General features: G+C 34.9%; 1 protein-coding gene across 1 annotated transcript in view; it reads left to right on the plus strand.

Moving 5' to 3' along the window:
* SLC2A13 (solute carrier family 2 member 13) overlaps nucleotides 1–23486 on the plus strand; it is a 256475-nt gene that overhangs the window by 228041 nt on the left and 4948 nt on the right. Inside the window, exons 8-9 of the mRNA XM_027858988.1 lie at nucleotides 9092–9213; nucleotides 9344–9496. Coding sequence (XP_027714789.1) covers nucleotides 9092–9213; nucleotides 9344–9496 — 275 coding nt within the window. The remainder of the gene's footprint in view (nucleotides 1–9091; nucleotides 9214–9343; nucleotides 9497–23486) is intronic.

Raw genomic sequence — 23486 nt, forward strand, 5'->3', positions numbered from 1 at the left:
TCCTAGTGGAGGGGATCTGCTTTAGTGTGGCCGAGTCTCAGTACTTATACCAATGGCTGCTCAGTCAGCTGTTACTCTGACAATGAGGGGTAACAGCAACAATGTGACCAGTTTGATTTGTAGCAGGGCTTCATGACCAGAATGTGGATACTTGTCTAAGCTTGTCCCATGCTTGTCAGAGTTCAGAGAACACCTGGTGCTGTTCAAAGCAATACAGTAATTATGGGATTTTTCCAAAGGGTGAGATTTTCCGGAGGGTGAGCACAAAGGATCGTTGTTATGCCAAGCTTAGGGCACATCTTGCTTGCTGGGCCTTAGCTCTGGAAAACTGGGTGTCTCCTAATATCGTAACATTTCTATAACCCTTTGCTATTTGCTTTTTGACTTTATAATCCAACTAAAATTGCTCTCTCCCAAGTTACAGATCTAATGACCTTTTCTCAGTCTTCACTCTTTTTTAAATTCTTTGTAGCATTTGACACTGTTGACCACCTTCTCTTGGACACTCTCTCCCCTCTGGGTCTTCATGACCCTGATCTGTTTTGATTCTTCTCCTACCTTTCTGATAACTCCTTTCTCTTTTCCTAGATCTTTATCCATGCCATTCTTATTGTGGGTGTCCTTCAAATCTCTGTCTTGGACCATCTGATCTTTTCCCTCTATACTATTTCACTTAGTTTCCTCCTCATCTCCCATGAGTTTATTTTGTCATCTCTATGCAGATGATTCCCAGATCGACCTATCCATTTACATTCTTACCTCTGAGTTCTAGTCCGTAGGCATTTCAAACTCAACAGATCCAAAATAGAACTCATTTTCTCCCAAAACCCTCCACTGCACTGGAATTTCCTATTACTGCTATAATTACCACCATCCTTCCAGTAACTCACTTCAAAATCTGTGTCATCCTTAACTCTTCTCTCTCATGCCATATATCCAATCACTTGCAAAATCTTGTAATTTCTTTCCCTACAACATCTCATCTATGCTACCTTCCCTCCACTTACATAGCCACAACCCTAGTTTAGGCCCAAATCACATTTTGCCTGAACTATTTCAATAGCCATCTAATTGGTATACTTTCAAGTCTTTTTAACCCATCTTTCAATCGGGCGCCAAAGTGATTGTCCTAAAACATGTCTGATCATGTCATACTCTACTCAGAAAACTCCAGTCTACCCATTACCTTCATAATTATGTATAAAGTCCATTTTGGGGCATTTGAAGACTTTATAACCTAGCTCCTTCTTGCCTTTCCAGTCTTCTTACATTCTACTTCTTTTCATGCACTGGTCATCCATACTGGTCTACCTACTGTTCCCTCAATATAACAATCCATCTCCCCTTCTATGCCTTTCAGGAGCTATTGTTCTCTATGCCTGGAATGTTTTCCCTCCCAATGTTTTGATTCTTAGAATTTCTGGTTTCATCTAAGAAAGACTCACCTAAAGGAGGCATTTTCCTTCTAAGATTTGTTTTGCATCTATTCTATTTATCTTGTGAGTTCTGACTTATGTATGTTGTCTTCTGCATTAGAATGCAAGCTTTTTTAGGGCAATGACTATTTTTGCATTTTCTTTGCCAATCAGAGGTCTCTATAAAAAGCACTTTTCTTCCTTAGGAGGGAAAATAGGTGGAATTGACCATGCCTTTCTTCCACTCCCTGTGGCTGTCCTAGTATAAACATTTTCTTAAGGTCTCTTCTCTCCCTTACTACTTTTTTTCAGAGGTTTGAAGAAAACCCAAATTTGCCCTGGTACATGATAATGAAATTAGCTAAGGAGGGTTTTAGTATAGGATGAAAGTCCTGGTCCTGCATCGCTTCCTTTCTCTAGAAAGTTTTTTTTGGGGTAGAAAACAAATTGTGAATGGAATTTATAAAATGATTTGAGCTTCAAGCAATCTGCTGATTCCCAAGCCAAGAGTATAATCTTCTAGTCAATTGAATTTAGTATAATCAATTATCTGCAGTATTTCCCTTTTCTCTCACACAGTAAGCCTCTCCCTGTTACCTGGAATGCTTCCTATGGCTGCTGTCAGCCAGACCAGTTCTCTAAGGTCCAGAAGATTTCTGTTTGTTTCCCTATTCCTACCTGGGCTGAAAAAATTACTCACTATGGCCTTTTTCTTGGATTTCTCCATTAGGATTTGGTCTGCTTCAATTTATAGATCTGTTTGGAGGAGTTTTTTGGGGGGGATTGGAGAGAGCTTGCTATACCATTCTTCCTGTATCCATCTTGGTGCTACCCTTTGTCTGTTAGATTTGCTTAGTAAGCCAGGTTGTGAGTCAGGGAAAGGAAAAGAGTCTTCCATCTGCCACTGTTGCTGCCATCGTCAGTGTGTGACACTGCCCTCTCTGGCCAACTCTCAATCTTCTACTCTGTCTCCATAGATATTTTTTTTTAATTGCCCTTAGAGTAAAACACTGCCTTCGAGTCCTGCAATAGAGTTCTTCTGAGCTGGAAAGAATTATAACTCTCAAGGTCTTCAGTGACTTAGGTCCCCTCACAAAGTAGCCAATTCAAGCCTTGCCAGAAGATATTACATTCTTATCACCAGTGATTAGCAGAGTAACTAGAACATAGTGATTAATAACTGTTTGTTGATTGGTTGATTTAACAATATAGTTTGACAGAACATTCATGATATTTGCATTGGACAAGATGGAGAAATTTAGACTGAATTATGAGCTAAGCAGATTCATAACTAATTGAACATTTATACTAGAAGAGTATCCACTCCACCTCCCTCAGTGGCCAAATTGAAATTCCTAAGGCACAGTTCTGTCCATATCACTCTTCTGATGAAGGTTTCAGTGGCTCCCCAGTGCTTCTAAGATGAAAATCAAAATTGTCATTTTGATATTCTTTTCAGGCTGATCATACTTTCTTTCACATACTATATGTTTCAGCTAAATTGTCCTACTTGTAACTTCTCATATATGCTGTTCCATCTTCCACCTCCATTCCTTTCCTTAGGAGGTCTAAGCAACTGAAAAACATTTATATCAATGTTCAAAATTATCTATATATTATTTGTAGCTTAATTGTAAGAAATTATTTTTCCTATTGGTTTACTGATAATTTGCCTGGGTAATTCCATTAAGTTTTTGAGTGAAAGGATCTCAGAAAACTCAAATGTATACACTCTAATTGAAGAAATTAAATTTTACATTACAGTAGAAAAATAAATACAAGTGAACAATGTGATGACTAACTTTAGCACAAATGTATGAGGACTTTTATATTTTTCAAATTGAGGAATAAATTAATTTCACAGATCTAATAGGAATTTAACAATATGAGATGGAGAGGAATTATTCTGGCATTTAAAAATATGATAAATAATAATGAACAATAGGTAAAGTCAAGGATATCCATGTTGCTATGATACAAAAAGAAGGGTTAACGTTAGGAAGTCAAATAGCCCCAAAGGGTTTTATTGTCAAATGATATTTATGAAACTAAACCTAATAATTCAAATCCAATATCCATAGCCTTAGTAAGCAGCATTTTGTAACTGAGGCTGGCTTTCTGATTTCATATCAGAACCAGTTTTAAATATGAATAAAAATGTCTTTAATTAAATCACCATGGTCACTGGACCACCTGGTGGAATTCCTCTACACACAATAACAATTCTGTTTCATCACCTAGAAATTATATCTACCTTTTTGTATCAATAATTATCATGTTGCCTACATTTTCAAAATAATATCAGAATGGCTGTCAGGAAAAAAATATATTTCAGTATTTTATCACTATGACTTCTAATTATAAGTAATTCTTGGAAAGAGATCTGCCAGCTGAGAAGGAAACAGTAAACCCAGCTTCCCCTTACAACTACTGCATGAAGATTTAGAAGACAAACTGACTTGAGCCCTGACTGATAAATCTAAAAAAGCACATGGAGTCATTTTCCCAGCCAATGTCAATCTAGTAATACAGAAAACTGTAGTCATTTGGAATGGGATCTATCCATAAATGTGCCTCATGAAGCACACCAGTGCAAGCACTGTCTAGCAACAACCATACAACCAGGGGCAAGCCTATAGTTTTGTTGTTTAATATTAAAAAAGCTTACAAAGCTTAGAAAAGGAGAGCAGTTATCAGACCACTTTGAACATGCTGAAAGCCTGCAGCTCTCCAATTAAAGCTGCCCCTGTTATCCTTTCACAGACAAGCCTCAGACATTGCCTCCAGAAGTATGCAGACCCTGGGCCTAAAGCAAAGTCTGAATTTGGGAAGAAAGGCAAAAAAGAATAAATAAACAGCAATGACAAAAATCTAAGAGGTATTACAGTGACTAAAGAAACCGAAGACCCAAACCCTGAAGAAAATGCTTGCAAAATATTTACAATCCAAGCCTCAAAGTAAAACAGAGAATAGACACAAGTTCAACTAGAATTTCTGAAAGAAACTGGTACTTGTTAAGAAATAAAGAGGCCTGGATAGAGCACCGGCCCTGGATTCAAGAGGACCTGAGTTCAAATGCGACCTCAGACACATAACACTTACTAGCTGTGTGACCCTGGGCAAGTCACTTAACCCTATTGCGTAGCAAATAAATAAATAAATAAATAGGTCAACCAATGCAACATATTAGGTATATAATATGTGGAAGAAAACAAACACAATAGCCTAGTCTTTGATAAATGCAAAGACCCCAGCTACTGGGGTAACAACTCACTATTTAACAAAAACTGCTGGGAAAACTGAAAAACAGTTTGGCAGAAACTAGGTACAGAAAACATAAACAAATCATAGGAGCAAGGAATAAATTGCCTTTCATATCTTTTAGAGGGGATGAGAGTTCATGACCAAATAATGAAGGGGAGGAGGGGGAAATGAAATAGACAACTCTGAATAAATAAACATACAAAGTTTTTGCCAAAAAAAACCCAAAAAACAAAACATTGCTTTCAAAAATCTAAAACTAAGAACTGGGAAACAATCTTTGCAGCAAATTTCTCATATAAAGATCTCATTTTCATATGTTGCATTGCTTCCCAGAAGCAGAAGTTGATTAATATTAATTCATTCTCTGTGGTATCTGTAGAAAAATGTAGTTTCCTTATCTCTTTTAATTATTTATTTTTATTTTGCTTTATCTGAAATCATGATTGCTACCCCTGCCTTTTTTGCTTCAGCTGAAGAATAATAGATTCTGCTTCAGCCCATTATTTTAACTCTGTATCACTGTCAGCTCCCGTTTGGTCTGGGTCTTCTGTCCTGATTGTTCCACTGCATGCTTGCATACTGGGCTAAAATCTAGAATCACCACTCTCCTCCTGAGTTCAGTGCCACACTGCTACATTTCTGGAACTTGTCCTTTGCTCAGTACTCCAAAGGGCCCACACAGCAACAATTCTTCATCCTGGATCTGTGAGCCAGAAATGGGTAACAAGTGACTCCCTATAATTCTTAGTTTTTCCTTTAAGTGTTTGAATGTACACTATTCAGTGCATTTATGTTAAATACGTATGACTTCATTGTATAAGGCATATTTACTTCCCTTTGTATTATAATGTGTTAAGAAATATTTGTATTCTTTCTGAGGGTTTAGTACTCATGATTTCTTTTGGTTTAAGACTCTATTGATGTATCTATCTTTGCTTTGGACTTTTATTGAAGCTTTTTTTTCTTGGAATCTTTTGGTGTTTCTGCCTATTTTCTGTATTCTTCTGTCATTCAGTTTCTGGCCCATTTACTTTGCTAGTGAATACCCCACCCCCAACACTGAAAGGCTGCCTCTTCCTCGACAAGTTGGGGGATTTAGGATTGCTGCCTTGGGTCCTTACTCTTGAGAGACCTACTAGAAGCTTTTGTCCCCTGTCCTCCTTGGGGACAGAATTGGTACACTGTCCTAGCTTCCCCCATTGTTTTCCTTTTTTATTTCTTGCTCAGGTTGAAATTGCCATGTGTGGCTTTTTGTAGAATAGGTGGGTGTGTTGTGGACAGAGTCCTTTACTTAGGGCTTAGACCTCATCAAAAGGCAACACATTTTTATCACCTTTCAGCTTCACATGGATGGGGAGGATGACTATCTCTCATTGAGGGGAGATAGATTGACAAGAAATATTTTGGTAGAGTATAAGGGCTACCCCAAGATAATTTCCAGGCACGAAATTGCAAAATTTCTTGTGCTTCTGCTACAGATATATGGAGACTGGTGGGGTAGTAGTCCTGAGAGAGTGCTTTAAAGACTAGAGTTCTTCTATGTTAATTCATAAGGATTTTACCTTGTCAGAGTTTATTTTTCTCCTGTATACACTCCTGTGTTTAGTTATAACACTACATCTAATGCATATTTTTTTTGAGTGTTGGAGTGTTGAAGTGCTTTTAAGAAACTGACCATTCCTCTACTTTGCTGGTCATGTAATCCAGAAGTGCTGTTTAACATTTTTATCAATGATTTGGATAAAGTTTTAGTGGATTGCAAGTTCAATGTGATTCAGCAATGTGTCAAAAAAAAATTAGCATTAAGAGAGGCATAGCTTCTAGGAATAAGGAGGTCCTTCTATATTCTTCCATTGTCAGAATTTATCTAGAGTATTGTGTTCCATTCTGGCCATCACAGTTTAAAAAAGGACGATGACAGGCTAGAGAGGGTCTAGAAGAGAGCCTCAGTGTGGGATATATTGAGTCTACATTACTTGAGGATAGATTGAAGGACCTGGCTATATTTAGCATAAATAAAAATAGCTTCACGGGGGCTAAGATAACTGTCATGTATTTGAAGGGCTACTATGTGGGAAAAGGATTAAAATTTCTCTATTTGATCCCAAAGAATGGAAACAGAAAAATGGGTAGAAGTGGCAGAAATAAAGTTAAGCTTTTTATGATAAAAATCTTTATAACAATCAAAGATTCCCCAAAGTGGAATGGGCTGCCTTGTGAAGTAGTAGATTATCCCTTCTTGCAGATCCTCAAGAAGAGGCTTGAAGCTTTTTGAAGAGCACTCATTAGGCATGTTATAGAGGAATTTCTTTTGGGTGTAAGTTGGAATTATTGGGAGATCAAGTCCTTTCCAATTCTCAATTTATTCTGATTCAAATAACAAACTAGGAGTTATCTTTGGGTCCTCAGTCTCCTGCATCCCATAGCCATTTTTGAAGTCCTGTAGATTCTACCTACACAAAACCTCTCACATTTATCCCCTTCTGTCCACTAACATGGCCAATATCTTAATTCAGGCTTTTATCATCTCTCTTACCTGAACAATAATAATTGCCTCCTAATTGTACTCTTGCCTCAATTTGCTCTTTTTTCCAGTCCATATACCATCTGCTATTCTATCACATAAATACGTGATATTCTCTTTTATTAGTTTATTTAGTATAGTTTTAGTTTTCAACATTCACTTCCATGAGATTTTAAGTTTCAGATTTTCTTCCCATGTCTCCATTCCCCCCACCCCAGTTTGATATAGGCTCTACATATACATTCATATTGAACATATTTTCACATTAGGCATGTTGTAGAGAAGAATTAGAACCAAGGGGAGAAACCATGAGAAAGAAGAAACAAACAAAAAAGAAGAAAAAGAAAGAGAGCAAACAATATGCTTTGATCTGCATTCAGACTCCATAGTTCTTTTTCCAGATGTGGACAGCATTGTTCATCATGAGTCCTTGGATGCTTGCATTGCTAAGAATAGATGAGTCTATCAAAGTTAGTCATTGCACATTTTAGCTGTGACTGTGTATAATGTTCTCCTTGTTCTGCTTACTTCACTCAGCATCAGTTCATATAAGTCTTTCCAGGTTTCTCTGAAGTCTGCCTCCTCATCATTTCTTGTAGCACAAAAATATTCCATTACATTCATGTACCACAACTTGCTCAGCCATTCCCCAACTGATGGGCATTCCCTCAATTTCTAATTCTTTGCCACCACATAAAAAGCTGCTATAAATATTTTTGTACACACGGGTCCTTTTCCCATTTGTATGATCTCTTTGGGATACAGACACAGAAGTGGTATTGCTGGGTAAAAAGGTATGCAGAAAAATGTGATATTCTTTTGGGAGGGGGAAGGTGTTAGGGTTAAGTGACTTGCCCAGGGTCACACAACTAGTAAGTGTCAAGTGTCTGAGGCCAAATTTGAACTCAGGTCCTCCTGACTCCAGAGCCAGTGCTCTATCCACTGCACCACCTAGTTGCTCCAAAACATGATATTCTTAAAGCATAGGCCTAATCATGTCATTCCCTTTCTTAAAATCCTCCAGTGGCTCCCTATTGCCTCTAGGATAAAATACAATAAAAGCTCTTCAAATCTAGCTCCATATCCTCTTTTCAGACCTCTTCATATACTCTTAATTTCAGCCAAACTGGTGTACTTCGTATTTCTTCCACAAAGTGTTAAGGCCATTTCCCATGGCCTCAGAATAAGTTAATGCTCCCTGCCTTGCCCCAAGTGCAATTCTTTTTCACTTCTTCCTCAGTTCCCCAGCTTCCTTCAAAAATCAGCTCAAATACTACCTTATGCACGAAGCCTTTATTAATTCTCCCATTTTCTAGTATCTTCTTCCTTTGTATTTATTTGTCTGTGTTTATTTAATTTTCTCCCAATAGAATGTAAGCTACTTGAGGGAAGGGTCTGTCTTCTTTTCTATGTTTGTATACTCAAAGTTAAGTGACCAACACATGTTGTTGTTCAATCATTCAATCATGTTCAACTCTTTGTTACTCCTTGGACCATAGCACACTAGGCCCTTCTATCCTTCACTATCTCTTGAAGTCTGTCCAAGTTCATGTTCATTGTTTCCATAACATTATCTACCCATTTCATCCTCTGCTTCAGTATTTGACCTTCCAGTGAGCAGTCTGAATTAATTTCTTTAAGTATTGACCAATTTGACCTCCTTGCTATCCAAAGGATTCTCAAATGTCTTTTCCAGTACCACAATTCAAAAGCATCAATTCTGTGGTGCTCAGTTTTCCTAATAGTTCAACTCTCACAGCCATACATTACTATAGATATTTAATTAATGAATTGATTTGTCCACACTAAAATTCTTCAGTCATGACCTAAAATGCTGAATTAACATTTGTTTGTTTTTGTTTTTGTTTCTGTTTTTTTACATTTTCAGGTGTACTAATGAAACCAAATTCAAAGCAGAAGAGTTATTTTGGGCTTACAATTTCTGTCCAACTCCATATGCCTGGACTGCACTTTTGGGCCTTATTTTATATCTCGTTTTCTTCGCACCTGGTAAATAAATGCTTCATTTTTACAAATGCTTGGTTGAAGAAAAGAAAAAGAAAATTTTGAATAGACAAGCTATTACTTATCAAGGTTTTTAATTTCTGATTTATTAAAGTTTGTATTTTGCATTTCTGAGGAATGGGACCAATGCCTTGGACAGTGAATTCTGAAATCTATCCTCTTTGGGCAAGAAGTACAGGAAATGCATGTTCATCTGGAATAAATTGGATTTTCAATGTTCTAGTTTCACTGACCTTTCTACATACAGCAGAGTACCTTACATATTATGGTAAGAAGTTTATTTTCTTCTTCTACAGTGTGTTTCTTTATTTCATGTATGTTACAACTGATAATTGAGGATAATGATAATAATAGCTAACTTTATATAAGAATTTACAATAATTGAGGTCTTTATTTTCAATATCTCATTTGAAACTTAATATTATCTTGTGGCACAGGTAGTATTAGCCCCCTTTACAGGTAAGAAAACTGTTCAGAGAATTTAAGTGAGTTATCTTTTTATTTAATAATTACAGGGCTTGGGTGCAAATCCAGGTTCCAATGTTCTTTCCACTATATGGAAAATCTTCATTATGATTATTATTATTATTATCATCATCATCATCATAATCATAACTAGAATTTCATGTCCTCTGTTTTCAAAAGAACTTAAAAAGTTACCTGAACATGATTTTGGAAGAGAACTACAAAGGACTATGAATTACTCATATCTTAAGGAACAATTCTGCGTGTCTGGGGCTGGATTAGATGATCTTAAACATTCTTTCCTATTTTGTTTCTCTGATGTTCTGTAGGGAACTACTTCAAATATGTCTTTAGAAAGGTAGTAAAACTTGATAAAAGAGATCTCAATATATTGGAGAGAGATTTCACAAACAAAAATATATCTTTCCTTAGTTAGTCTTCCTTACCATATGAGTTTGTGAATGAAGCCAAGATTAATAAAATATTGCAAAAATTATTGCCATGGGTTCATAGCTGAAAGAAATTTTACAAGCCACCTAGTTCAAACCATACCTGAATAAGAATTGCTTTCAGAACATCTCTTTTTCTTATTCTTAGTCTTATTCTTCCTCTTCCTCTTCTTCTTCATCACCATTCCTAGAATTTAAACAATACTTACTATATGCCAGTATACCAGGCACTCTGCTAAGTACTTTACAAATATTATCTCATTTTATCCTCACAACAACCCTTCAAGTGGTCATGCAGACTTCAGTACTTGAAGACTTCACTGAGGAGGGTTTCTTTGGATAGCTGTATGGAGAAATATGTTCCTTACATCAAGCCTAAATTTGTCTCTTTGCAACTTTTCAACCAATATTCCTGGTGCCAAGCATAACAATCCTAATCCCTCTTCCCTACAACACCCTTTCACATAATTGAAGAAAGGCACAATGTACCTTTCTTCTCTTCTCTGAGCTAAACATCTCTAGTTCTTTCAGTGGCTTTTCACATTGACATGATTGCCAGAACTTTTTTTTTTATCACCCTCCTGTACCACTCTCTAGTTTATCAGGGTCCTTCCTAAACTGTGAAGTCCAGAATTGAACATAATACTCCAGATGTGGTCTGAACAGGACAGAGTACAATATGACTATCACCTACCTAGCAAACTTCCTGACCTGGACACTGTGCTTCTCTTAATGCAGCCCAAGATTACATTAGTTTTTCTATCTATCATATCATACTCTTGACTTATATGGAGCTTGAAGTATACTAAAACCCTCAGGAAATTTTTTAGACAAATCACTATCTAGTAATGACTCAGTCAATCAGTGAACATTTATTAAGCATCTACTGTGTGCCAAGCAGTTTGCTAAGTGCTGGAAATACAGAAAGAGGCAAAAGACAGTCCCTACCCTCAAGGGACTAATAATTTTCTGGGATAGACAACATGCAGACAAGTGTGTACAAAGCAGTCTATATACAATCTATATAAAAATAGGAAATTATTAAAAGAGTGAAAACACTAGAATTAAGAGGAGTTAGGGAAGACTATTTGTAGAAGGTGAGATTTTAATTGGGACTTAAAGGAAGCCAGGAAGGTTAGTAGAGTGGAGGAAGAAGAGCATTCCACGCAGGGAGGACAGCTAAGGAGAATGTCCACAGCCATAGGTTTGAGAGGTATATAATCTGCTTCTTTTCTAAATTTTTTTTGTAGCATGAAATTTAATATTATGATTTAATTATTAATGTATTTTTAAAATTATTTAATGTGTTAATATTAATATTATTATATATTAATTAATATTATACATAAACACTGTATTTATTAGAATGTAGTATGGAATACAGTGTTTGTGTGGGTTTAAGCATGCTACCAGGCTGCTTTCTAGTTTTCCTAGCAGTTTTTATCAAATAGGGAGTTCTTTCCTAAGTAATTTATGTTTTCTAACATTGATTTACTGAGTTCCATTGTTTCTGATTCTCTCTTGTCTTATCTATTTCATTGGTCTGTCTTTATTTTTTTATTTTTATTTTTATTTTGATGACTACTGCTTTATAATATACAATTTGAGTTCTAGAAATGCTTTTCCCTCTTAGTCCCTAACTCTTTTCATCATTTCCCTTTGAATTCTAAATCTTTTGTCTTTCTAAATGATTGTTTTTATTTGACCCAGACCTATAAAGTATCCCCTTGATGATTTGATTGGTATAACATTTAAATTATAAATTAACTTTGGTATTATTATAATTTTATTGGCACCATTTATCCATGAGTACTGGATTTCCTTCCACTATCTAAGTTGCCCTTTACTTTTTTAAGGAGCACTCTGTAATAGAATCCATACAAATTATTTCTATGCCTTTTTTGTGTTTTGAGTCAGTCCCCAGACATTTTATGCATCTTATAGCCATATGGAATGTATTTCCCTTTTTATTATTGCCTCTTATATTTTGTTACTCTTATGTAAAAATGCAGTTATTTTTGAAGGATTGCTTTGTAGTCCCCAACTTTACAGAAGCTATTGATTGTCTCAGTTATCTTTGCTGATTCCTAGTATTTACTAGCATTTTGTATATTATATAAATGTTTATATATATTACTAGTATTTCTAGTAAACTATCGCATTATTTCCTCTTTACCTAGATATATGTCTTCTGTTTTTTCTCTTGTCTTATTATTATTGATAGCATTTCCAGAACTGTATCAGGTAATAATGAGATTTAATCCCATATTTATTGGGAAGGTTTCTAGTGTATCTCCAGAGCATATCATGATTACTTTTGGTTTTAGATACATACTTACATACATCCTTCAGTTCCATATTTAAAAATGGTTCCTCTATGTCTATACTTTGTAGGGTTTTTAGTATAAACAAGTATTGTGCTTTGTCAAAGGTTTTTTCCTGCATCTGTTAAGATAGTCATCTGGTTTGGAATGTTTTGTTTTTAATATGATTATGTTAATTATTTTTCTAATATTGAACCATGTATGTCTCCCTGGTACAAATACACCCTGATCATAAAGAGTGATTTCTTGGATGAATTGCTGTAGTCTGTTTGACAAGATTTTATTTAAAATTTTTGAATTGAGAGGATTCTGGGAAGATGGTGGGAAGGTCAGAAAATTCCAATTTCTTCAGATTTTCCCCACAAACAAGACAAAATAGCTCCTCAGCATGAACATAGAGTGGTTAAAATAAACAAGAGTTGGGGCAGAATGATGGTCCTCCTGGGACAATGGAGAAGATCCAAAGAAAAGTTTCAAGACCAAGGTTTACTAGTTCTGCTGAAACAGCAAGAGGCAAGCTCTGGGGTTAGCTGGATTGGGAGATAACCTCAGCCCCAGCCACAGGAACTTTCACCTCTCAGACAGTGTGAGGAGTTGGTGTCTGTGTGGGAGAAGGTTGAGGGAAAGTCTGCTGATAGAGATGCCAGGCTCAGTTCTGCTTCTGAGAAGCTGCCTTGGGTGAGGGGGAACCAGCACATGCCCAGTGAGTGCAAAAGCAGGATGCTGCTGGCTGTGGGCACTTACACAGGAGGGCAGAATTCTTGGTTTCAGTTCCAGGCCAGAGAGGAGAACTGAAGGAGGATCTGAGGACAGAGACACCATCCCCTATACCCTAAGACTAGAGGTGATTACAATAATAAGCTGCCACAAATATAAAAAATGAACAGGCAAAGGAGAAAGAACCCAATTATAGAAAGTTACCATAGGAATAGAGAAGACCAGGGTTTGTCTTCAGAGGAGGATACTGAAGCAAAAAAAAAAAAAGCCTCTCCTACCCCAAAGAATAAGGTCAAATGGTCACCTGCCCAAAAAGAATTCATAGAAGAACTTAAAAAAAGATTTAAAAATCAAATGAGACAGATTGAGGACATTTTTTTAAATAAAAACAATCCAAGAAAAACAAGAATATGAAAAGAAAGTCTACCAACTGGAAAAAGAGATCCAGAATCTTTTTTTTTAATTAATTTATTTTTAGTTTTCAACAATCACTTCCATATGCTTTTGAGTTTTAAATTTTTCTCCCCCTCTCTGCCCCAAGACGGTGTGCAATCTGATATAGGCTCTACATATATGTTCCTATTAAACATATTTTCACATTAGTCATGTTGTAAGGAAGAATTAGAACCAATAGGAGGAACTATAAGAAAAAGGAAACAAAACAAAACAGAAGAGAAAAAAAGAGCAAATAGTATACTTTGATCTGCATTCTAACTCCATAGTTCTTTCTCTGGATGTGGATATCATTTTCCATCATGAGACTTTTGGAGATGTCTTAGATCCTTGCATTGCTGAGAATGGTTAAGTCTATCAAAGTTAGTCATTGTACAACATGGCTGTTACTATTGCAATGTTTTCCTGGTTCTGCTCACTTCACTCAGCATCAGTCCATACAAGTCTTTCCAGGTTTTTCTGAAGTCTGCTTGCTCCTCATTTTTTATAGCACAATAGAATTTCATTACATTCATATACCACAACTTGTTCAATCATTCCCTAAGTGGTGAGTATCCCCTCAATTTCCAATTATTTGCCACCACAGAAAGAGCTGCGATAAATATTTTTGTACATGTGAGTCCTTTTCCAATTTGTATGGGAGGTCCAGAATCTTAAGGAAGAAAAAAACTCCTTGAAAATTAGAATTGGACAAGGGAAAGTCAGTGAAATTATAAGAGACCAAGAAATAACAAAACAAAATATAGAGAATGAAAAAAATAGAAGAGAATGTGAAACGTCTCTTAAGAAAAACAACTGATCTAAAGGACAGATCATGGAGAAGTAATATAAGAATAATCAGACTACCTGAAAGCTGTGATCAAAAAATAATCTTGATACAATAATACAAGAAATAATTAAAGAAAATTATCCTGAAGCACTAGAACAAGAGGGAAAAGTAGAAATAGAAAAAAAATCCACTGATCACCACCTGAAAGAGATCCTACCAGGAAAACCTATAGGAATATCATAGTCAAATTTTGAAACCCCCAGCTCAAGGAGAAAATATTATGAGCAACAAGAAAAAAAATTCAAATATGGTGGAGCTGCAATTAGAATCACACAAGAGCTAGCAGTGGCAACACTAGAAGACTGCAGGTCTTGGAACACTATATATTGAAGAGCAAAAGAACTGGGTCAAAAATATCATACACAGCAAGGTTAAGCATAATCTTGAATGAAAAAAATGAAAAAAAAAGGATATTCAATGAATTACTAGACTTTCAGGATTTTGTTGCAAAAAATAAAAAATAAAAAAAAAACCTGAACTTAATAGAAAATTTGACATACAAGATGCAAGAGAAATATAAGGCATGCTCCAGAGACCTCATGATGGAAAATGCTATCCACATCCAAAGAAAGAACGAGGGAATTTGAATTGCTATTTTTTTTCTCTTCTGTTGAGTTTTGTTTCCTCTTTCTGGTGGTTGCTCCTATTGCTTCTAATTTTTACTTACATCACCATTAATATGAAAATATGTTTAATAGGAATGTGTACGTATAGCCTATATCAAATTGCACGCTGTCTTGGCGAGGGTGGTAGGGAGGAAGGGGGAGAAAAATTTTAAATTCAGAAGCATATGGAAGTGATTCTTGATAAATCAAAATAAATTAATAAAAAATTTAAAAATAAAAATAAAAACAAAGAAATATAAGGTATGTATCAAAGACTAATTACAAAGGACTCAGTAAGGGTAGACTGTTTACTTTTTATACAGGGAAGTATAAAATGTATGTCTTAAGACTGTTATTAGTAATTGGGTAGTTTGAAAGAAAGATTGGGGTAGGCCTGAGTATGATATGATTCTAAAAAATAAAATTGTTTAGGTAAAGGTAAAAAGAGTAATTATCTTATACAAATGAGGTGCAAGAGGAAGAACTGATACAGAGGAATAAATGGGGGAGGAGGCTAGTAGTTGTGGAACTCTACTCTCATCGGAAATGAGTTAAAGAGGCAACAATACATATATGTATCTAGAAGGGCATAAAAGTCTTCTAAATTCAGAAAGAAGCACAAGGCTAAGAGGATAGAGATGGGGGAGAGGATAAGGGAGGGACTTTCAGAGGAACCCTACTCACATCAGATATGGGTTTAAGTGAGAACAATATGTACATTTAGAAGGGAGTTAATGTCTTCTATATTTATAGAGAAATGAAGGGTGAGGGAATAGGATAAGGGTGGTGGTATAGAAGGGTGATTGGATTAACAGGAATGAGATAAGGGGGAGGGACAAAGTAAAAAGTGCACAAGAGAAAACAAAAGAAAAGTTACAAGGAAACAAAGAAAAGATGCACAGCTCTGAACACAATGTGTAGTATTTATTATATAGGTTTTCTTGAAATGGAAATTTATTGCTGTGTATTTTGAATTCTCTTTCATGTTTTGCTATGCACATTGCAATGCTTTTTTCTTCTTTTCTTGTTTTGTATTTAGGTTTGAGTGTTTGTGTTTTTCTTTTCTTATTGTGTATTTAAGTTTAAAATACATTAATAAAAAATAAAACTTTTGAATTGATATTCCTTAATGACACTGATCTATAGTTCTTCTGTGTTTTATTGTTTTCTTGTTTGGGTATTAGGGTTTAACTCATAAAAAGAATCTTGTATTTATTTGTGTAGCATGGGAACTAATTGTTCTTTTGAAATTTAATAGAATTCTTCCAAGAATATATCAGTACCAGGAGGCTCCTCCCATCTTAGTAGTTCAATTATAGCTAATTTTATTTTTTTTGCGAGATTAGGTTATTTAGTTTATGTATTTTACATTTTTGAAGGCATTCCTCTATTTTGTGTTCACATATAGCATATAACTGTGTATCATTAAATTGTGAACTCCTTTAGGGAAGCAATTGTCTTTTGACTTTCTTTCCACCCCACCTCTCCCAGCATAGTGCCTGGCACATAGTAAATGAGGCACTTAATAAATGTTTATTTACTGAGTCAATTATTGATTAAAGATTTACCAATTTTTTTTAGTCTTTTCAAAGAACTAGCTATTAGTTTTATTCATAATTTATATTTTTCCCCAATTTTTCTATTTCTTCTCTAATTTTGTTACCTTCTCTTTTGTGATTATTTTTGGTATGTTTGTTGGCTTTTTGATTCTTGATGCATATTCAGTTTAAGCCTCTTTTTTATTTGATTAATGTATGTTTATAGAGATATGGTTTCACCTGAGAATTGCAATAGCTACATCCCATAATTTTTGTATATTTTTTCATCATTATCATTTTGTTTCACCCAATTATTAATTATTTCTATGATTTCTTCTTTGACCTACTCATTAATTGTTATGTCCTTGTTGAGTCTTCATTTAGTCTTTGTCTTTTGTTTGTGGTTTCTGAATTAATTATTTTGTTTGTTGGGTTATGGTCTGTAAAAGATGGATTAAATATTTCTTCCTTTTTCCATTTGTTTGCAATATATCTGTGAATTAATACATGGTCAGCTTTTTTTTTTAAGTTTCAAGTAGTACTGAGAAATAAGTATATTCTTTTGCAGTCCCATTTAGACAATACAATAAGTTTTTTAGGTCTAGTTTCTCCCGCAATTTCTTCAGGCCTTTTAGATTATCCAAAACTAATTGAGGAGAGAGACTGAAGGAGACTGAAAAATATTTAAATTAGAGAGAGACTGGAATCTCCTTTCACTATTGCATTACTGTCTATGTCTTCTTATAACTCACTTCATGTTTCCTCTATGAATTAAGATGCTAGGGCATTTGAAGCATATAAAATTAAAATTTATATTGGTTTGTCTGTGGTTCCTTTCAGCATAATGTAATGTTCTTATTTATCCTTTTATAGATTTTGAATAGTTCTTTTTTTTTCTTTGTCTGATAGCATGATAGCAACTTGTGCTTTTTTGGATTTGGTTGATGTAGAGTAAATTTTTTCCAACTTCTTGTTTTTATTCTATATATGTCCTTGTTTTTAAAATGTGTTTCTTGTAAATAGCTGAGTGTGAGATTTTGTTTCCTTAACCAATTTGTCACTCTTTTTGAATTTTATTGGATTGTATAATACAATCACCTTTAAACTTCATTTGCCTATAACATTGTTTTTTTTTCTAAGTATCCTTTTTTTATCTCCTCTTCTACTGTGAACACAGTATCATGTCTCCAGTTATTTTAGATGAGTTTTTTTAGGTGTCTCTATTCCCACTTCCTTTCTTCCCCTCACTCTCAAGTCTCCCTCATTCCTCGCTGGCTTACAATTTTTCTCTCTTCCCCAACTCCTGCACTCATACTACTTTTTGTTCAGTCATTTTTCAGTCATATCTAATTCTTCATGATCCCGTTTGGTGTTTTCTTGTCAAAGATACTGAAGTTGTTTGCCATTTCCTTCTCCAGTCCATTTTACAAAGGAGGAAACTGAAGCAAACAGAGTTAAGTGACTTGCCCAGGGTCATATAGCTAGTAAGTGTCAAAAGGCATATTTGAATTCAGGAATATGAGTTTTCCTGACTTCAGGCAAACTCTCTCCCCTGCACCACCTAGCTGCCCCACCCTTATAGTAGAGTACTTCAACATACATATTGATTCTCCCTCAGATAACTTAATCACTCATTTCCTCAACCTGCTCACTTCTCATGAGCTACTATTCTATCCCACTTCAGCCAACACACACAAAGATGGTCATACCTGCAATCTTGCCACCACTCAGAAATGTACCAAGAATTCTGAAATCCTCTTATGTGTTCACAATCTACTGGGTTTTCACCTGTCCCTTTTCCTTCCCTTATATAAGCCAATCTTCATCCACATTGTGACTACCCATCCCTTGATCCCTCAATTCTCTCCAAGGCCATCTTCCCTACACTAACCATTCCCTCCTCTTGTCCCCATGTTGACTCCCTGGTGAAACAATTCAACTCCACACTGTCTTCCCCTCTTGAATCCATAACTCCGTTATCATATTGTCAATTATGCCCAACTACGCCTCAACCTGCACATGCTGCTGAATGAAGGTGGAGAAAAATCACTCAACCATTCTAACTAAATCAACTACAAATTTATGTTATCTAACCTCAATTGTCCCTCGTTGCTGCTAGGCAATCTTACTATATACCTCCCTTTATTAACTATCCTACTCTCCACAGCAGCACTTCCCCTCCTCAGACCTGTCATAGCTCCTCGTCCCCCAACTCTCTCAGATGAGAACATTGCTTCATATTTTACAGGAAAAAAATGAGGCCATTCTCTGTAAGCTCCCTCTTCTAACCTCTTCCTTATCTCCTATAACTCAGGTGCTTCTGTCACTTTTTACTTCTTCACCTATTTCTTATGATGAAGTGGCTTTACTCTTTACCAAGGCTAACTCAAGTGATCCCATTCCATCTTGTCTCTTCCAACAGATTGCCCTCTCTGTTATCTCCACTCTTTCATTTATTTTCTTTTTTCTGTAAATAGTATTTTATCTTTCCAATTACATGTAAAGATAGTTTTCAGCATTCATTTTTATAAGATTTTGAGTTTCCAAATTATTTCCCTCCTTCCTTCCCTCCCGTTCCCCCTCCCCAAGACAGCAAGCAATTTGATATAGGTTATACATGTGAAATCATGTTAAAAATATTTCCACATTAGTCATATTGTGAAAGAAGAAACAGAATAAAAAGGAAAAAACATGAAAAAAGCAAAGAAAGTGAAAATAGTATGCTTCCATTTGCATTCAGACTCCATCAGTTCTTTCTGTGAATGTAGATAGCATTGTCTATCATGAGTCTTTTGGAATTGTCTTGGATCATTGTATTTCTGAGAGCTAAGTCTATCATGGTTGATTATCATACAATGTTGCTATTACCGTCTACAATATTCTCCTGGTTCTGCTCACTTCACTCAGCATCAGTTCATACAAACCTTTCTAAGTTTTTCTCAAATCTACCTGTTCATTATTTCTTATACCACAATGGTATTCCATTAAATTCATATACCACAACTTGTTCAGCCATTCCCCAACTGATTGGCATTCCCTCAATTTCCAATTCCTTGCCACCACAAAAAAGAGCTACTATAAATATTTTTGTACAGGTAGATTCCTTTCCCTTTTTCATGTTCTCTTTGGGATATGGAACTAGTAGTGGTATTGCTGGAACAAAGGGTATACACAGTTTGATTGCATAGTTCTAAATTGTTCTCCACAATGGTTGGATCAGTTCACAACTCCACCAACAATGCACTGATGTCCCAACTTTCCCACATTGTCTCTAATATTTGTTTTTTTTCCTTTTCTGTTGTATTAGCCAATCTGATATGTGTGAGGTGGTACCTCAGAGTTGTTTTAATTTGCATTGCTCTAATCAAGAGTGACTTAGACCATTCTTTCATATGGCTATGGTTAGCTTTGATTTCTTCATTTGAAAACTTCCTGTCCATATCGTTTGACCATTTATCAATTGGGGAATGACTTGTATTCTTATAAATTTGATTCACTTCTGTATATATTTAAGAAATGAGGCCTTTATCAGAGATACTAGCTATAACAATTTTCCCCAGTTTTCTGCTTTCCTTCCAATCTTGGTTGCATTGGTTTTGTAGTGCAAAACCTTTTAAATTCAATATAATCAAAATTATCCATTTTACATATTATAATGCTTTCTATCTCTTATTTTGGCACAAACTCATAGGTAAACTATTCCATGCTCCCCTAATTTGTTTATGGTATCACCCTTAATATCTAAATCATGTACTCATTTTGAATTTATCTTAATATATGCTATAAGATGTTGGTCTATAGAAAATTTTTGTCATACTATCTTTCCCAGCAGTTTTTGTCAAATAGTGAGTTCTTGTCCCAAAAGTTTGGGTCTTTAGGTGTATAAAACATTAGATTACTATGGTCATTTGCTACTGTGTGTTATGTACCTAATCTATTCTACTGATTCACCACTCTTTTTCTAAGCCACCACAAGATTGTTTTGATGATTACCACCCTTCTTCCCATTTTTTTGTTAATTTCCTTAATATTCTTGATATTTTTTGTTTTTCCAGATGAATTTTGTTATTTTTTTGTGCTCTATAAAATATTTTTGGTAGGTTGATTGGTGTGGCACTGAACAAGTAAGTTAATTTAGGTGTTAGTGTTATTTTTATTATATTGACTCAGCCTACCCATGAGCAATTGATATTTTTCCAATTGTTTAGATCTGACTTTATTTGTGTAATAAGTGTTTTATAATTGTGTTCACATAGTTCCTGGGTTTGTGTTGGCAAGTAGACTCCCAAGTATTTTATATTGTCTATAGTTATTTTAAAAGGAATTTCTCTATCTCTTGCTGCAGGACTTTATTGTAATCTATTGAAAGGCTGATACTTTATGGGGTTTATTTTATATCTGACAACTTTGCTAAAGTTGTTCATTACTTCAACTAGTTTTTCAGCTGATTCTCTAGAAGTTTCCAAGTATACTACCATATTATCTGCAAAGAGTAATAATTTTGTTTTCTCATTGCCCAGTCTAATTCCTTCAGTTCTTTTTTCTTCTCTTATTACTATAGCCAACATTCCTAATACAGTATTGAAAAATAGTGGGGATAAAAGGCATCCTTGTTTCATCCCTGATCTTATTGGGAAGGCTTCTAGCATATCCCCATTATAGATGATACTTGCTGATGGTTTTAGATGCATACTAGTCATTTTAAGGAAAGCTCTGTTTATTCTTGTCCTCTCTAATATGTTTTAATAGGAATGGGTGTTATATTTTGTCAAAAGCTTTTTTTCTGCATCTACTGATAATCATATCATTTTTGTTGGTTTTGCTATTGGTATGGTGAGTTATGCTGATATTTTTCTTAGTGTTGAAACAGCCCAGCTTTCCTGGTATATTCCTGTTCTTGCTAGTGTTGTATTAAAAATTTTTCATCAATATGCATTAGGGAAATTGGTCTGTAGTTCTCTGTTTTCACTTTTCCTCATTTTGGCATCAGTATCATATTTGTGTCAAAAAAGGAATTTGGTAGGATTTTTTCTTTGCCCATTTCCCCAAATAGTTTAGATAGTATTGTAATTAATTGTTCTTTAAGTTTTTGGTAGAATTCACTTGTGAATCCATCAGGCCCTGAGGATTTTATTTTAGAGAGGTCATTGATGACTTCTTCAATTTCTTCTTCTAAGATGGGGTTATTTAAGTATTCTATTTCCTCTTCTGTTAATGTGGGCAATTTATATTTTTGTAAATATTCATCCATTTCACTTAGGTTGTCAGATTTAATTGCATATAATTGGGCAAAATAGTTCTTAATAATTGCTTTTATTTCATCTTCTTTGGTGTTGAATTCAACCTTTTCATTTTTGTTACTAATAATTTGGTTTATTTGTTTTTTCAATCAGGTTAACCAATGGTTTATCTATTTTATTATTTTTTTCATAAAACCAGTTTTATTAGTTCAATGGTTATCTTACCTTCAATTTTATTAATCTCTCCTTTGATTTTTTCCAGATTTCCAATTTGTTGTTTAATTGGAGATTTTTAATTCATTCTTTTTCTAGTTTTTTTAGTTGCATGCCCAATTCATTAATCTGCTTTTTCTCTCTTATTGATTTAATCATTAAGAAATTAATTTTCCCTTAAGAACTGCTTTGGTTGCATCCCATAGATTTTGATATTTTGGTATCTCATTGTCATTCTCTTTAATGAAATTATTGATTGCTTCTATGATTTATTCTTTGACCCACTAATTCTTTAGGAGTAGATGATTTAGTTTCCAATTAATTTTTAATCTATCTTGTGATGACCCTTTATTGAATGTAATTTTTATTGCATTATGATCTGAAGTGGATGCATTTAATATTTTAGTTTATCTGCATTTGATTGTGGGTTCTTATGCCCTAATACATTGTCATTTTTTGTATGTGTCGCATATCCTGAGAAAATGGTATATTCCTTTTTATTCCTATCCAGTTTTTTCCAGAGGGCTATCATAACAAGCATTTCTAAAATTCTATTCACCTCCTTAATTCCTTTTTAATTTGTTTTGTAGTTAGATATATCTACTTCTGAGAGGGAAACGTTGAGGTTCCAAACAAGTATAGTTTTACTATTTCTTCCTGTAACTCATTTAACTTTTTCTTTAAAAATTTGGATGCTGTACCATTTTGTGCATATATTGTTTGGCATTAAGATTACTTCATTGTCTATGGTACCTTTTATCATGATGTAATTTCCTTCCTTATCTCTTTTAATTAGATCTATTTTTGCTTTTGCTTTATTTGAGATCATGATTGCTACCTCTGCCTTTTTTTTTTAACTTCGGCTGAAGCATGATAGATTATCCACCAGTCCCTTACCTTTACTCTGTGTGTCTCTCTCTGCTTCAGATGTGTTTCTTGTAAACAACATATTGTAGGATTCTGTTTTTAATCCACTCTGCTATCCTCTTCCATTTTATGGGTGAGCTCATACATTCAAATTCACAGTTATGATTACTGACTGTATTTACCTCCATCCTATTTTCCCTGGTTTATCTTCTTTCTCTCTCTCTCCTTTCGCTCTGTCCTTCCTTATAAGCATTTTGCTTCTGAACACTGCCTCCCCTGAACTGTCCTCCCCTTCTCTCAGCACCCCCTTTTATTTATCCCCTTCAGCTTTCCTGTAAAGTAATATAGATATCTATTCCCAACTGAGTGTGTATGTTATTCTCTCTTTGAGCCAATTCCAGTGACAATAAGGTTCAAGCATTGCCTGACACCTCAACCCCATCTTTTCCCTCCACTGTAATAGGACTTCTGCACCTCTTCACATGAGATAATTTACCAAATTCTACTCTCCTTTCCCTCTTCTTCCAATACAATCCACTTTCTCTCCCCTTAATTTTT

Source organism: Vombatus ursinus, unplaced genomic scaffold, assembly GCF_900497805.2.
Source record: "Vombatus ursinus unplaced genomic scaffold, bare-nosed wombat genome assembly UNPS02013950.1, whole genome shotgun sequence".
Lineage (NCBI taxonomy): Eukaryota > Metazoa > Chordata > Mammalia > Diprotodontia > Vombatidae > Vombatus > Vombatus ursinus.